General features: G+C 38.3%; 1 protein-coding gene and 1 pseudogene across 3 annotated transcripts; one reads left to right on the top strand and one right to left on the bottom strand.

The window, feature by feature from the left end:
* Window positions 1–581: 581 nt before the first annotated feature.
* Window positions 582–5,631, top strand: LOC148400206 (uncharacterized; annotated as a pseudogene).
* Window positions 5,632–6,482: 851 nt separating this feature from the next.
* Window positions 6,483–15,848, bottom strand: LOC148400207 (uncharacterized). Of its 3 annotated transcripts, none has more exons than XM_088371115.1 (9): window positions 15,714–15,848; window positions 14,403–14,673; window positions 13,781–13,839; window positions 12,437–12,651; window positions 11,376–12,013; window positions 10,796–11,002; window positions 10,453–10,576; window positions 10,119–10,352; window positions 6,483–7,173 (listed from the first exon to the last, which is right to left on the bottom strand). In XM_088371115.1, the coding sequence occupies exons 2-9, from the start codon at window positions 14,670–14,672 to the stop codon at window positions 6,566–6,568; spliced, it is 2,355 nt and encodes a 784-aa protein (XP_088227241.1). In that variant the 5' UTR covers window position 14,673; window positions 15,714–15,848; the 3' UTR covers window positions 6,483–6,565. The 3 variants fall into 3 exon arrangements, with proteins under 3 accessions (XP_088227241.1, XP_088227243.1, XP_088227242.1); XM_088371117.1 differs by having other exon boundaries at window positions 15,761–15,826; XM_088371116.1 differs by lacking the exon at window positions 15,714–15,848 and adding an exon at window positions 15,425–15,666.
* Window positions 15,849–16,140: the final 292 nt, after the last annotated feature.

Genomic DNA, 16,140 nt, shown 5'->3' on the forward strand with positions numbered 1-16,140 from the left:
AAAGACACTAACATCTGAAAACCAAATGACATAGTTGGTCAATAAAACGAATCATATTTTTTATTGAAGAGGTCAGTGCGTCATATAATGATAAAACAGCTTTACCAAATGGGCTCTCTAGGCTTTGACAGCAAACTTGTTTGATTCACAAGTCATTAAATACTGCCTTAAGGTTCATTAAGGGGATAATGAAGACTCTCTGAGAAGATCTAGGGATCTTAAGCAAATACGAAATGTCAATCACAGCCTCCTATGGAATACGTAAACAAGCTCAACCTGTTAGTATAAAGAGGTAGTAAAAGAGAGAAACATGTCAACCATGATTTTGCAAATGCTACAGTTAAAAAAAATGGTTCAGAGAGCTTTCACAAACCAGCCCAAGTTATCTTACTTGGCTGTACTCAAATGTTCACAATCACAACCACACCAGTGTTGGTGTTCCAAACTAAACGTTACCCTCCCTTTCTGTGGGTTGAAGTTAGATTGCCAATGGATTAATTCCGTGAGGTGCAAACCATGCTTTTTTTGCAGGTGGATGGATAAAGATCGCCACGGCGAAGAGCAAAAGCGGGGCACATTCCTGTTTGCAAACAATTATTTCCTCTCAAACAAGGTCCAGTGGAACTTTGAACGTGGAGGAGTTCAAGAAGATCTTTTTTGTCACTTTTGTCACTTTTTTTGCCACAGACGATCCATTCCTGTGCAGTTTTTTTGTTTTTTATTTTATAACTTTGTTGCCACAGACGGTCCATTCCTGTGCAGTTTCTGTTAATTTGTTGCCACAGACGAACCATCCCTGTGCTGTTTAGTGAAAGGAAATACAAGTAAGCGTAACCGATCTAAGCAGATCGCAAACCCGCGAGTCTGTTAGCAGACTGCTAACAGCTGATTTACCGGGGAACAGCTGATTGAGCTGTCAAACAGATAGCTGCGACCAACGTGAGCAATATGGGGCCGAAAAAAAACCTAACCATGTCCACGGAGGAGGTCGAGGACATAAAAAGGTCACTTGACTTCCTTTCGGAAGAAGTTTCTGCTGTAAGGATGCAGCAGAAAAACATCTTGGCACTGGTGGAAGAGGTAAAGATGCTCCGTATGCTCAATGCTGAGAAGGACAAGCGGCTTGCCTACCTTGAAAGTCGGGTAGCGGACATTGAGCAATATACAAGAATAAATGACATTGTCATCACGAGAATAGCAATTAAACCTATATCTTATGTAAGGGCAGTGACGGCAGGTAACGATGGCTGTGAGCAACATGCAAGCTCAGCCGAGCAACAGCTAGCTGAGTTTCTGCAAACTAAAGGAATAACTATGGACTCCAACCAGGTTGAACCATGTCATCCACTGCCCAGAAGAAACAGTAATGACAAGCCAGCAGTCATTCTGAAATTTGTCAACAGGAAGCACAAAGTTGCACTTCTAAAGCAGGGTAAGTTGCTCAAAGGCACAGACATCTACATCAATGAACATTTGACAAAGACCAATGCGGATATTGCAAAGAAAGCACGTCACTTGAGAAGAATGAAAAAAATACAGAGTACATGGACCAGAAATTGCAAGATATACATCAAGCTTAATGGATCACCAGAAGAGGCCAAGATACTGATGGTGAGGAGTATTGAGGAACTGGAAAAGCTCGAATAAGTATCCTCAATAGAAAATCAACTGGAGTGGACTTGGAACTGAATGGAGGTAACAACACAAAACACAAACATAATGCTCAGGGACACTACTCAACCTACATCAAGCAACAATGGACATGTAACACAGTGGATACAAGAACATGAACAACTTCAACTAACGTTTGATTACAGTGAAAGCAGCACTCTGGTCATAGATCAGGACATCGACCCAGACAATAATTTCTTCTCCACCACAAACAACACATGTTATTATTACAGCAATGATCAGTACAATATGGACATCTTAACAAAAGATAAGATATTTATTATCCATTTCAATAGCCGGAGTCTATATAAAAATTTTAGTAGCATTCGGGCTTACTTAAACACATTCAAACAACCATTTAATATAATAACTATGTCTGAGACCTGGATTACGACTGAGAAGGGAATGCACTTTGAGATGGAAGGCTATGAATTCTTAGAAAATAACAGACAGAGCAAAGGTGGGGGTGGTGTTGCAATCTATGTTGATTTGAATATGAAATTCAAGATTGTAGAGGCTATGACACAGGTGGTGGACAATCTTCTTGAATGTCTCACGATACAGATTTGTGTTGAAAAGAAAAAAGACACTATTATAAGCTGTGTCTATAGAGCTCCTGGTTCTAGCAGAGACATTCACAGAATGGATAGAAAGTGTGATTATACAAAAAGGCAACAAAAATATTTTTATTTGCGGGGATTATAACATTGATTTATTAAATCCAAATAAGCAACAAAATATTGATGATTTTTTAAATTTAATGCATAGCCTGAGTCTCTTTCCTACAATCACTAGACCCACGAGAGTAACATCACAGAGTGCTACTCTGATAGATAACATATTCACCAATATAATAGAAAACAGGACAACAAGCGGGTTATTAATTACTTATATTACTGACCACCTTCCAGTGTTCACAGTATATGACAATAACTTCAAATCTGAAATTGGGGTGTATAAACAACAAAGAAGAATTAGGACAGATGAGACAATTGCTACTCTAAAACATGAATTAATGGAACAGAAATAGGATGCAATATATAAAGAAAAAGATGTAAATAATGCATACCATAAATTGATGACTATATTCACTTCATTATATAATAAGCATTGTCCAATCAAGGAATATAATAAAAAAACTAAATATAAGAACAGTCCATGGTTGACGAAAGGCTTAAGAAATGCCTGTAAAAAGAAAAATTTACTCTATAGGAATTTCATAAAACAGAGAACAGAAGGCGCTGAAGATAAATATAAGAGATATAAGAATAAATTAACCAATATTATAAGATTAAGTAAGAAAGAATATTATAAGCATAAATTAGAGGATAACAAAAATAATATTAAGGGGATATGGACTCTCCTAAACCACATTATTAGAGAAGGTACCGAACAACACAAATTACCAAAATATTTTGTTATAAATGATACTGAAAATTATAATATGGAAGAAGTAGCAACCAGTTTTAATCAGGTCTTTGTAAATGTTGGGCCTCAAATAGCAAAAAACATACCGATTCCAGCGCCAGATGTAGGCAACAGAGATAAATTAATAGAAAGGAATCCTCACTCAATGTTTTTGAAGCCAGCTGATGAAAATGAAATCATTAACATTGTAAAGCAATGCAAAAATAAAACATCTACCGACTGCAATGGGATTGATATGATGTTAGTTAAACAAATCATTGAGGGGATTTCAAAGCCACTTGTGTACATCTGTAACTTGTCATTTTTAACTGGTACATTCCCAAAGAAGATGAAAATTGCTAAGGTCATTCCTCTTTATAAAACTGGGAGCAAACACATTTTTACAAACTACAGACCTATCTCAATATTGCCACAACTCTCAAAAATATTGGAAAAGCTTTTTAACAGTAGAATGGATGGATATATGGAAAAACATAAATTATTTGCAGAGAACCAATATGGTTTTAGAGTGAACAGATCAACAGCACAGGCATTAATGGAATCAATCGAGGAAATCACAGATGCAATAGATAACAAACGACATGCAGTGGGAGTTTTCATTGACCTCAAAAAAGCTTTTGACACAATTAATCATAATATACTATTCAATAAATTAGAAAAATATGGGATAAGGGGAATTGTATTAGACTGGATAAAGGATTATCTGCGAGAACGGCAACAGTATGTAAAGTTGGGTAATCACTGCTCTGGATATTTGGACATAGCTTGTGGTGTTCCACAAGGGTCAGTTTTAGGCCCTAAATTATTTATTTTGTATATAAATGACACGTGCAAAGTCTCTAAAGAACTAAAACTCATCAATTTTGCAGATGATACAAATATCTTTTGTTCAGGTGATAACATCCAACAAGTGGAATCAGTGTTGAATGAGGAAATGAAAAAAATAAAAATGTGGTTCGACTGGAACAAATTATCATTAAATGTAAGTAAGACCAATTTTATGGTATTTGGCAAAGCGAACATAAAGATACGAATAGAAATAGATGGGACTGAAATTGAAAGAGTGCAGGAAAACAAATTTCTTGGGGTTATAATAGATGACAGGCTGAGTTGGAAGCCACACATCAAAAACGTAAAGTCTAAAATTTCAAGAAGCATGGCAGTCATATACAAAGCAAAAGAATTACTGGATTATCATTCACTTCGTACACTTTATTGTACTCTTGTCTTGCCCTATTTGCATTACTGTGCTGAGGTTTGGGGGAATACTTATAAAACTTCACTACAGCCACTTATCATTCTGCAGAAAAGAGCAATAAGGACTATTCATAAAGTCAACTACTTGGAACACACAAATCCACTTTTCATACAATCCAAACTATTGAAATTCACTGACATAGTATCTTACCAAACAGCAATCATCATGTATAGGGCAAAAGCAAAACAACTACCAGAAAATATCCCAAACTTATTTAGGAATCGGGAGGGAGGTTATAAGTTAGAGGGGAATCACAACTTCAAAATCTTAAACATAAGAACAACCTTAAAAAGTTTCTGCATCACTATAACTGGGGTCAAACTATGGAACAATCTAAGTGAGGAACCTTACGACCTTGTGATAAGGAGGACAAGGTAAGGTATTTATTACCTGTTGCATTCCAACATAATCCTATGATAAAGATAACCTGGAAAACCCTAACATCTATTATTATTATTATTTATTTATGTATATTTTTCTGTTTGTTGGTTTATATTTTGTTTGTTTGTTGTATGGACTTATATGTGGCACTTTAGAGTGTGATTTGTTTTGTTTTTTCTTTTTTGTTTTGGATGTTCAAAATAAAGATATCAATCAATCAATCAATAAACAACAGCCCCCACCAATTCAACCCCCTCACCGCCACACACACCAAATTAGCCCTCACCACACCAACCCCCCGTGGAATCAGCCCCCACTTCCATGGAATCAGCTCTTATCGAACATGCCCCCAACCCAATGGAATCATCACTCATTCCCCCCCCCCTGTGAATGGGGGCTTTCTGCTATTGAGCATTGCTGCACGAAAAACCCTGTATTGTGTTTTTACTGAAAACAGAGCTTTCATAACAAGAATTGTGATTGAACTCAACCAACCTGTCTAATTTTTGTTTCGGTGTCTTATTCTTGTCCTAAAAACTGAAGAAGGAAAACGAGCACACAGTGAGTGAATTGGATAACAGGTGTTTGGCTATGGCTCTTGCCGTGAGGCGCGGATAACGCGCTCCCCAAATCCAACATCAGGCAAGGTACATTAAAAACCTGTGCAAAATGTGTTTATGGTCACATTCTTTTTTTCTGGCTTGAACATAAACAGCTTTGATTTTCAGTTGAGTAAATCTAGTTATGTAAGTTGTCTTGCAAATCTTTGATTTCTCTCTGTCTGGTGCATCACCTTCATTAAACCTGACAATTTAATATCAGTAAACAACTAGACAAGGCTCATTAATGCTAGCACGAATTTTTGGTGAGCATTGCCTGAATGAACAACACTCCCCCCCACCACCCCTATCAGGTTTTGTTTGTGGTTAATTTTGCACCATAGACAAATGTATTCCAGACCCAAAAGCGGGCAGGAGCATATGCCCAATTCTTCCACGCCCACACATGAATGCTTATCAGATTTCAAAGCACTTTGGGTAAAGTTTAGAACAGATTTGGTATAGATTTGTTTATTTTTAAGATAAATGGATGAAGAGAAATATAGACAGCAACAAAAAATTGTTGGATATTACTGGCTTCAACGATTTATGGCTTGAAAATGTGTTGCGGCAGCCTGAGAATCAGAAGCTTTTGGTGCTCAGAATCTCAGTCTAATCTGAAAAAAACAAAGGATAAGGAGGTATACGGTATATTTTTTTCAGGTATCGGGAACTAATTTAACATATTTTTTTGTTAGACAGTTGACAGAGTCAACAAAGCAACGAAAACATATTTACCTTTAGCCAAAGTTTACTCATAAACTGCTGGCAGACAGCCATTATCAAATCCTTTTTTACTCTACCATGTTAATTTCTTTTTAGTATATATAGTCAAGCTTAAAATTAATATGAATAATTTTGAGCTTGACTGTAGATAAATACAACTGAATGTCTGGATTCTTAAAAGATATTTGTATTGTATGTATTTAGCAGTGAATGAGGTTGAAGTACCTCTGTTCGTACTTTTCTCCTTAGCATAAGCACTTTTTGTCCACTCTGCTTTTCAGAGTGGCCCTTATATGACAAATTCCATGCATACTTCAGAGACTGACCATAAAATAATACACTAAAGAAAAGGGCTCATTAGATATTCCGAATTTTGTAATTGGCAAAACTGTGCGGAAAAAAAACTGCATTTTCAACGGTTGTCAAATGTAAACACATTAATTTATTCAATCAAATGCATTTTCTGTCCAATGAAGATTGTTCAACCGATAATGAATACGAGTTAAAGCAACACAGTGTTTATCTCAACTGTCTGGGCCACAGAGCAGAGCTCCTCCTCTTGTACGATCATCAGATCTCCGACTGCCTGCTGCTCCTGGACCACAATGCACTGGTCTGCATCGCCTGATAAAACCACTTCAACCAGCTCCTGTCCCGTTCTTGAAAGCAAGTCATCTGAGGTGAGCAGCAGAGGGCTGCAGCCTGGTGTAGCTGTAGTGTCAGTGTGAACGAATACAACGGTGTGTTGGGGGTCATTTGAAGGCTTTCCATTTTCCCAAGTAGCAGTTGAAGTCTCTGATGTCCTTAAAAGTGTTCCTGACCCACTTTCTTCTCCCTTTCCTTGTCCTCTTCTCTGAACTTTTTCATCCTTGGACCCTTTCTTGGGTCGGCCTTTGACTGGCCTTGAATGGCAAGAGTTTACTTGGTGTATAGTTGGTTTGGCCTTCTGTCTTAGTCCTGCCTTGAGTTCCTCCTGTGAATGGTGCTGTGCTTGATGCCTCAAAAGACTTTGTCTCAGAGTGTAGGACGCACCGCAGTGGCAGCTGTGAGGCTTTTCTGTCACGTGAGAAGATTTGATGTGCCTCCTCAGCTTTGTTGCCATAGTGTAGCCTAGTAACCCAATCCCCCACAAAAAAGGAAAAGGTAAATGTCCATGGTATGTAGAGTTAACATTTTGATCCAAACTGTTGGATACGTTTTTTTCGTGATAAACCATATACTGGTCCTTCTGAGCATCACAGGTACAGTAATCCCTCGTTTATCGCGGATAATTGGTTCCAAAAACCACCCGCGATAAGTGAAATCCGCAAAGTACGGTCACCAACAAGAAGTACTGGGCAGGCTAACGAGTTAGCGGAAAGATGCTAATTCGCGATCGTGCTAACACGCGAAAATGGACTTCTAAAGGAATGTAAACAAACATTTGGAGCAATACTACATTGTCCTAAAGGTTAGACACATGTTTCCTCAATTTAGAGGTTTTATTTTGACTTTTAAATGTTTTTTTAATTTGGAAAAAAATGTGCGATGTAGTGAAGCCACGATAAACGAAACGCGAAGTAGCGAGGGATCACTGTACACGTGATTGGGTAGTTTTCTCAGGAAGAAAAGTTTAAAATAATTCACACAATATTTTTGACAAGAATGCTGTCTTTTTACAGCAACTATAATTAGATTCAGTTGGTAAAGAACGGCCGACTAAAGCATTTGAAAGCAAAGAAAAGTTTGCCTCTTGTGCTTAATTTTTGCTTTCCCTTGTTTGACTCCTGTTCTAGCTGATCTGGGAGCTATTGGGAACAACTCAATGAACTACATCACATTTGATTTTCATGTGGATGAGCCTTTGAAGAAAACATCATTTCATTATTCTAATGGTTTTCCCATTTCAGATCTTTTAATACAGGTGTGAAAGTCGAGGTCCGGGGGCCAGATTCGTAAGTGGCCTACAAAAGCAGATAAACTTTTATGACCATAGCTAAAATCTGGAACAAGATTTTAAATTGTCATGTGTAACAAATAATAGCGTTCAAATATTGGCAGCTTGTGTCCACTGGGCTTTAGTGAGACAAACTACCGTAATTTCCGGACTATAAGTCGCGGTTTTTTCCATAGTTTGGGTGGGGGGGGGGGGGGGGCGACTTATACTCAGGAGCGACTTATATATGTTTTTTTTTCACAAATTTTTACTTGATCATTAAGACATCACTTAAAAGTATAGTTGACCACTTCCCATGTTATTTTTAGTATAGTTGATCACTTAACATGCTTTTATATCTTTATCTTGAACATATTTAAAACATAAAAAATAGAGAAAACATCAAATAAAGCAATTAACACTTAAAAGCACCATATCCAAGTCCACTGTCTGTTTGCTCCTCTTATATTTATTATTATTATTTATTATTATTTGTTTATTTATCATTTATTCAACACTCTTATTTATTCATTGTTTATGCCTTCTTGGGTTTTTTTGTGTTGCTTGTATGGATATGTGTACTATCTCACCGAGGGATAGTGGGAACGTAATTCAATCTCTTTGTGTGTCTTGGTATATGAAAAAAAAATCGACAATAAAGCAGAGTTTGTCTTTGATAAAACAACCAAATAAACAAAACAAAAAACTACATCTGAAAAAATATATATTTTCAGACGAAACTGGATGAGGGCGCTTTAAATTTCACCGTTGGCCGTGACTCATCAACTGGGTGGGGTTAAGAAAAATGGCACCAAAAAGAAAGTCATATTTTGCAAGTTACAAACTTCAAGTTGTAAAATATGCAGCTGAAAACAGTAATCGAGCAGCAGAAAGAAAGTTTGGAGAACCGTGATGTACCAATGGATTACTATTTCAAGTGACGTCAGTGGCACCGCGCGGCGCGACCCACGTAAGGACGACCGGCATCATTAGCGGTGATCATTTCTAAGTGACACGGAGGACAAAGAGTTTAAAGGAATTAAGGATTTGGAGTGACATAGAAGGTTTGAAAAACTATTATGGCTTTTACGCACGCCCGGTCCTACTCTACTGAGTCGGGGGCCGGCGCTCGGCCGAATGGCTGTCCGCGAACGGTGCATGGGGCGCCTACATGGCCATTACGCACGCACGGTCCTCTGCCATGGAGCTATCGTCTCTGGAAGTCCACGCCGCCACACGCTTGGAAGTTTGTTTTGTGGAATAAAGAGCCGTTTACCAAACCCACGTCTATCCTTGTACTTTGTTAACGCTACAATATAGTTATATACTAGATCTGTGGAATAAAGACGAGGCTGACGTCAGGGCGCACGCGCGGCGATGTTGACAAAGGACGAGGAATTTGATCGATGGATTTAATAGATTTAAAGTGCACGGATGGTTTGATAATAGTATTGCTTATATTATAGTTATTTGAAATATAGTTTATCTATCGTTATATGAGCCTGTGGAATATTTTGAAGTGCAAGCGCCCTCAGCCGCGCGCAGCCATTGTTGACAAAGAACGATCGATGGATTTAATGAATTGGAGTGACACCGATGGTTTTATAAACATGTTATTTATGTAATGGTTGTCCTAAATCACTCTATATGTTACGTCAGGCCCGTTCTCAGCTCCTCATTTGTGTTTGTCACGTTAGCATACCTATCGTTTAGCCTGTTGCTATCGTATCGAATGATCGATGGATTTAATGGAGTGACACCAATGGTTTTATAAACATGTTATTCATGTAATAGTTGTCCTTAATCACTCTATATGTTACATCAGGCCCGTTCTCAGCTCTTTGTTTGTCACGTTAGCATACCTATCGTTTAGCCTGTTGTTGCTATTGTTTAGCCTGTTGTTGCTCGTTCATGACTGTTTGTGGTGTGGGATTTTGTCGAATAAATTGCCCCCCAAAATGCGACTTATACTCCGGAGCGACTTATATATGTTTTTTTTTCACTTTTTGGGGCATTTTATGGCTGGTGCGACTTATACTCCGGAGCGACTTATAGTCCGGAAAATACTGTATATTGGTTGGAGGATGACAACATTGAAGTTTGCTCTGTTGAAGTTCTAACTTCCACTTTATGTGCTCACCTTTTTCACAAATCGGGCAACGATGGGGCCTGTCACCAGTATGCAGTCTTTCGTGGTATTTGAGGGTATGTGGGTCCCTTAATGATTTTCCACAGTAACTACAGAGGAACACGCCTCCAGTGTGGGAAAGGCTGTGGCGGCGAAGTTCAGGTTTCTGAGCAAATCTTTGGTCACATTCAGGGCAGGGATATGGTCTCTCTCCATTGTGAATTCTCAAATGGCTATCAAGGTTCCCTGCGAGAGAGACAGAAGGGTCATAGACTACATTTGTTGACGAGACTATTCAAATGTGTTTCAGTTCACTGCTCTGACTTGTTTGTTCTTCCAGTATTACCTTTTTGATTGAAACTTTTTCCACAGTATTGGCAGATGTGAGGTTTCTCTTCTGTGTGGAGTTTCATGTGATTCCTCAGAGAACCAGAGTTTGCTAGCAGTTTGGGACATAAAGTACACTGCAACTAAGAGAAGAATCCAAAATCAAATTTCTTTTTCCTCTTTGTATATTCTTGGTGTTGAAAATGGATGACAGTCAGGACTCCATGACAATGAATCTTGAAATGCTACATTATAGATTTATACATCTGACTGAGAAGTAGAGAGTTCAACATTCAATTTATTAGGGAAAACTAGTATTGAGAGTGTAATATTGATGAACTTGTCCTAGAACACGCACACACCTTTGGAGGCTGGGGATAAATCAATCTGCAGTGAAGGAGACGGTGGTTTCGCAGCGAGGATCGATGCCCAAATGCTTTGCTACAGCGCTCACACACATATGGCTTCCCTTCTGTGTGGATGACTAAATGCTCATGTAGGTCCTGCTTTAGGCCAAACGTCTTGTCACAGTGAGGACAGGAAAAAAGACACTCCCGATGGTGGCTCAACTGTAAGGGTTCACACCATTATTAATATACAGTTCAAAATCTGTGTCTAAAATCCTGTTTTGACTGGTCATGTTAAAAAAAACTATTTTGCCAGCCATTATTCAAATTTAAAACTAGGCAGGAAACACCAAGAAAGGTGCATAGAAGGCAGAAATGGTCTGTTAATGATTGTGGATTTGATTCATTGTTGACCGGATAGCCTTGATAATGATACAAGTGTGATAGATTGGAATATATAATTGTGTTCTTTTTTTGAGCAGCATATTTTGCAAACATCCAACAACAAAACAATTTAATCTGAATTGGATGAATAATGTACATCAGTTCAATGATGCATTTATTTGAAAAAAAAATGCATTTAGCTGAATCATACCTGATGGGCCTTAGAGGTCTCTGCAGAGGTACACTTTTTGCCACATTCCTTCTTTGTGCGACTAAACTGATGTTTCCTTAAGTGGGCAATCTGATCGAACTTCTTTCCACAACTGGAATACCTGTAACGCTTCTTTTTCACCTCTGGGCACCAAGTAGAAGCTTCAACTGTTGCATTTGCTGCTCTCACAGGCACGGCATCAGAATGTGATGTTGCCATGGAAACCGCTGCTCCCGCAGAGGACTTTGTAACCACTGTGAAACTCTCCTGCCTGTCTATATGTCTGTCCGAGTGTGTTTGACTTGTGAGTTTTTTTCCTTGGCTGGTCTGACAATGAACTTGTTGTGGTTTAGCAGCCAGGCGAGAGCTACAGCGGACAGGGGGAGCTGGGCCACCTAAGGTTCTCTGCCTGTCTGTTGACTTCAACTTTGTCATGACACTATTGGCTCCTTTAGCAGTAGTGGTAAAAGCTGTGCTACTTCCCTCCAGTCTGACATCCTTAGGACCAGGTGAGAGTTGATAAGGTTCCTTGTTTTCTTCTTCCTCTTCATCTCTCCGGTCATTTATTTGTTTTTCCTGAGTGGTCTGTGAGTTGGGCACAGCCATTTCTGGATCCATAAATTGTTCCACTGGGTAATCTGAAAATATGGTGTCAAAGTGTTAGTTGACTAGATTGAAAATATTTAGCCACTTAAATGTGATTTTCTTTAAGCATAATAATACAATATCATTGGAAATAATGGAGCATTTGTGTTGATGTGATGTTCCATTGCAGCTCAATTCCAATATTTTTGCCCACTTTTTCAAAAACGGCTCAATTACGATTTCTTTCAAGTCCGATCTGGGCCACTTTCATATTTTTTGCAACGCAACCATAGTCTGAATGCACCACAGATCCAATACTCTAATTGCAAAGTCTAATTTGGCGTTTTGATGACTATGCACTCCTGCCTCCAGAAGTCAAAATGTATGGTTATGTCTTACATTTGTTTTATTTTGTCATGAATTTAAACTTGACCCTACAACAAAGCAACCGAAAGAAAATTGTAGTATCCACTTACCTCTTTGTTCTCCTTCAGAGATGTTCTGTGCATCAAATCTGTCTCTTGCATCATTTCGCCCCTCAATTTCACCACCTAACAAGAGTTCCGTTCCTGGCTGGATCTCATGACACACACGCAAACGCATACTCACACACATGCCCACACACATCTCTGCACACGTGCATTGCACTGCTACATTCTGCGAAGCTTTGCTTTCCACCTGGCAGGCAAATCTGTGGAAGACAAAAACAGCAATTATTTAAGTTTTCATTCATCGATTTTCTGAACCGCTTTTCCTTACATGGGCGTGCAGGACCCTATCCCAGCTGACTCTGGGGGACACCCTGAACTTGTTGCCAGCCAATCGCAGGGTACACATGGACAAACAACCATTCACACTCATACCTATGGGCAATTTGAAGTGACCAATCACCCTACCATGCATGTTTCTGGAATGTGGGAGGAAACTGGAGTATGCGGTGGAAACCCCTTACAAGCAAGAGGTGAACATGGAGGCCGGAGCTGGGATCAAACCCGCAACCTCTGTACTGTGAGGCGGACATGCGAAACTGTGGCCCACTGTTCCACAGTCTAAAAATGTCTGTTCATACAAGGGCAGAAAAATAGTTTGCGGGGAAGCACCTGGGCTCAAATGCACAGCTGTAAAATGATTAATATTTAATATGTAGTCATTCGCTCATTGCCAAAAAGATATTAAAATCATAAACTCTGATTTGTGTCCCATGGCTCTTGCTTGCTTCTATCTATGTTTACTCACAGATAGAACATGTTATTATTATTATTTTTAATCAGTACAAACTCCCTAAAGCAAGTTAAAGTGCTGGCACTCTATCTACAGTGATGGTGATAAAGAGAAATTGCTGGAGAGGAAAAATCACGACATAAGCGATGGGAGAGAAAAGCTGCGTCTATGACAATCCTTACGGTGAACAACAATTATGCTGCTGCGCTGATTCACTGTCTGCAATGGTGATACACTTGAGCTGGGCATAACAATGATTATCAATTAACAATTAATGATGTGAGTTCAAAACATTCAGAGAACTCTTCACCCCAAAATAGCATATAATCAATGAACTGATCGTTGCTTCTGAGTAGCTGAGCAATAATGTTTTGCCAAATGCCCATTGCACACTTCTTCATGGACATCAACATCTTTGGTTTTATAATACAAGATTGCATATACAGTAAATTGAAATATTGGTGGAGGAAACAGATGATTAGAAATGACATTTTTGAGGGATACAATTTATATTTGCTCTAAATGGTGAGATGTACCTTAACTCTCAAAATAAAATAAAACAAAATACAATAAAGACATTGGTTGTGAAGGCAGCTCACCTGATCCAGACAGCGTCACACACTGGAAAAGCATTGTCCTCTGCTATTTGCGTAGGTGCCTTCAAAACAAAACAAAACAAAACAAAACACTAAAGTCAATAGAAAATGAAAATATATTGTACAACACTCATCATGTATGGGTGATCTGACTAACGTATTGGCTGACATGTGGATGTTGGTGCCCTAATGTGCCATTTTGTTTTTCACTGACAGCTCTTGGAAAAAGACACAGATATTACAATGAATTTACAGCTAATCAGTCAAATCTTCAGCATAGTATGACTATTTGTAAAATTACCCACCAAATATTTAAAATCATTATAAACACCGACTGAGTTATTTACATGCACACCTCTTTCTATATGTTCAGAGACACAATGCTGTTGTTCATAGCTCACTCAGTATGGGCGACAGCACTCACAAAATGTCATTAATATGAGCCTGCAGGAGTGTTGAACTGTGATTGTCCACTGTTTGCTGCACTATTTTATGCAGGTTATGTAGTTGACTTTTTTTCTGTCTCTAGTGCCACTTTAAAGGCACTATTTCTTTAAGAAAAGAAATGCACAGATTTTTCCTTTAAAGTTCTCTCTTTTTTGTTATAAATGTGCATGCAACGTACCCTCTCTTCCTTCGTGCTGTCTGTTATGGATTCCATTCTCGTGATAAGGTCTTGAGGAGCAAGTCGTCCAGTCTGAAACTTGTGTATCCATTCTGGGTCCCCTTCCCTCCCCAGCAGGTCTCCAACCTGCAGAACTCGACCAACCCACCACAGTCCAAGTCTTCCCTTACAGGATATTGAAGGCCCCACAGCAAAGCCAGGGGGAAGTATTGTAGAGAGAAAAGAAGTCAGAGCAGTAGGAATGCAAGGAGAAAGACAGGAGGCCATCATCCTATAAGAAACAGGGAGAGAAACAAGAGTCATTATTAACTTAATTGAATGTTACACAGTATTAACCAACTTTATGCGACACAATCATGTGTAGTTGTACTTTATGGTGCTTTACGGTGATGTAGACCTGTACTGCATCATAATCAGACCGCAATTTAATATTTTGTTACCTCAAGTAGTTGAATTGGACTATAAAAAAATAGGAATTAAGGCTGCACAATACTGCATGTCAAAATAATATCGTCATCACGACAATGAGACATGCAATATGCGTATCGCAAAGATGTGTGATTAATTCATTATGGAATTGTGAGATATGATCTGAGTTTGACTAATAAGATATGCATCATCATCCAGTCGGAGTAAAGTATTTAGAGGCATTATTAACACTACATAACTTAATTAGATAACAATACATTGAGGCTGCTTATTTTTCCATAAATCTTTGATTATAAAGAATTGTTTTTATTTATTTTGGTACATGTTAAATTTCGAATTTATATTTATATAACAATATTATTAAGAAAATGCCTGATTTGGGGCAATTAAGTTTGAGAAAATTATTTGTATCCAGGAAGTAATTTCAAAAAGGCAATTTTGTTAATTCAAATGGGTCAATGGGTTTTACAAAAAACCCAAAACATAACACACAAATAAGTACTATGTGACCCTGCCTTTAAAGAGAAATTCTGAGTTTTGTCACAGATTTATTCATAGTGCGACTGTAAAATCAACTTTGTAAAACGACATACGTTTTAGTTTACTCACACATCATTTGGCTAGAAATGATAAATATATCAATAATTTAAATGTGTCAATTGATATACGTTTAAGTAACTGCGCGAAGGTATTGCTAGCCTAAAGCAAGTTTAGCGAACTTGAACTTTATTGCAATATGTATGCTGTTGCCCACACGCATCAGAGATGTTTAAATTGGTAGACTCGAGTGATCGGTGTTTGCGGGTGCTATCATTGTAAGCTAATTGGCAAATACCACCATCGATGTTTTATAGTAAAAAAAAAAAAAAAAAAAACACGTACACTTGCAATAAGTTTGTTGAATTTTACAGTGGACTGATTATTTCTACCGTTGGAATTCTTTGGTATGTAATACAATATCCTTAAGCAACGACAGAATAGCCAGGGGAAGTCCGTTTTTGTTATTAGTCCGGAAGGAACTGAGCGCTTCACGTCGTAATGGTTCCGTGCATATTGCATTAGTATCATGTTACCCGAACACATATGAACTACATGCACTATATTTGTAAATTAATAACATAACATGCACATACAAAAATGAACGATTCAGCTTACATTAAGCCTATCGGAACGCGTCATGTTTGCGTATTTTGATGACCGGGGAAAAGAAATAGATGTAAAAGCTCCTTAAAAGGTCGATTTTTTTTTTTAACTTGCACATTCCATTGATCAAATGGTCTGCCTTTACGAAGAAAAACAAGACTCACTT

This window comes from Syngnathus floridae, chromosome 3, assembly GCF_059516105.1.
Source record: "Syngnathus floridae isolate MCC-2025c chromosome 3, RoL_Sflo_1.0, whole genome shotgun sequence".
Classification (NCBI taxonomy): Eukaryota; Metazoa; Chordata; class Actinopteri; order Syngnathiformes; family Syngnathidae; genus Syngnathus; species Syngnathus floridae.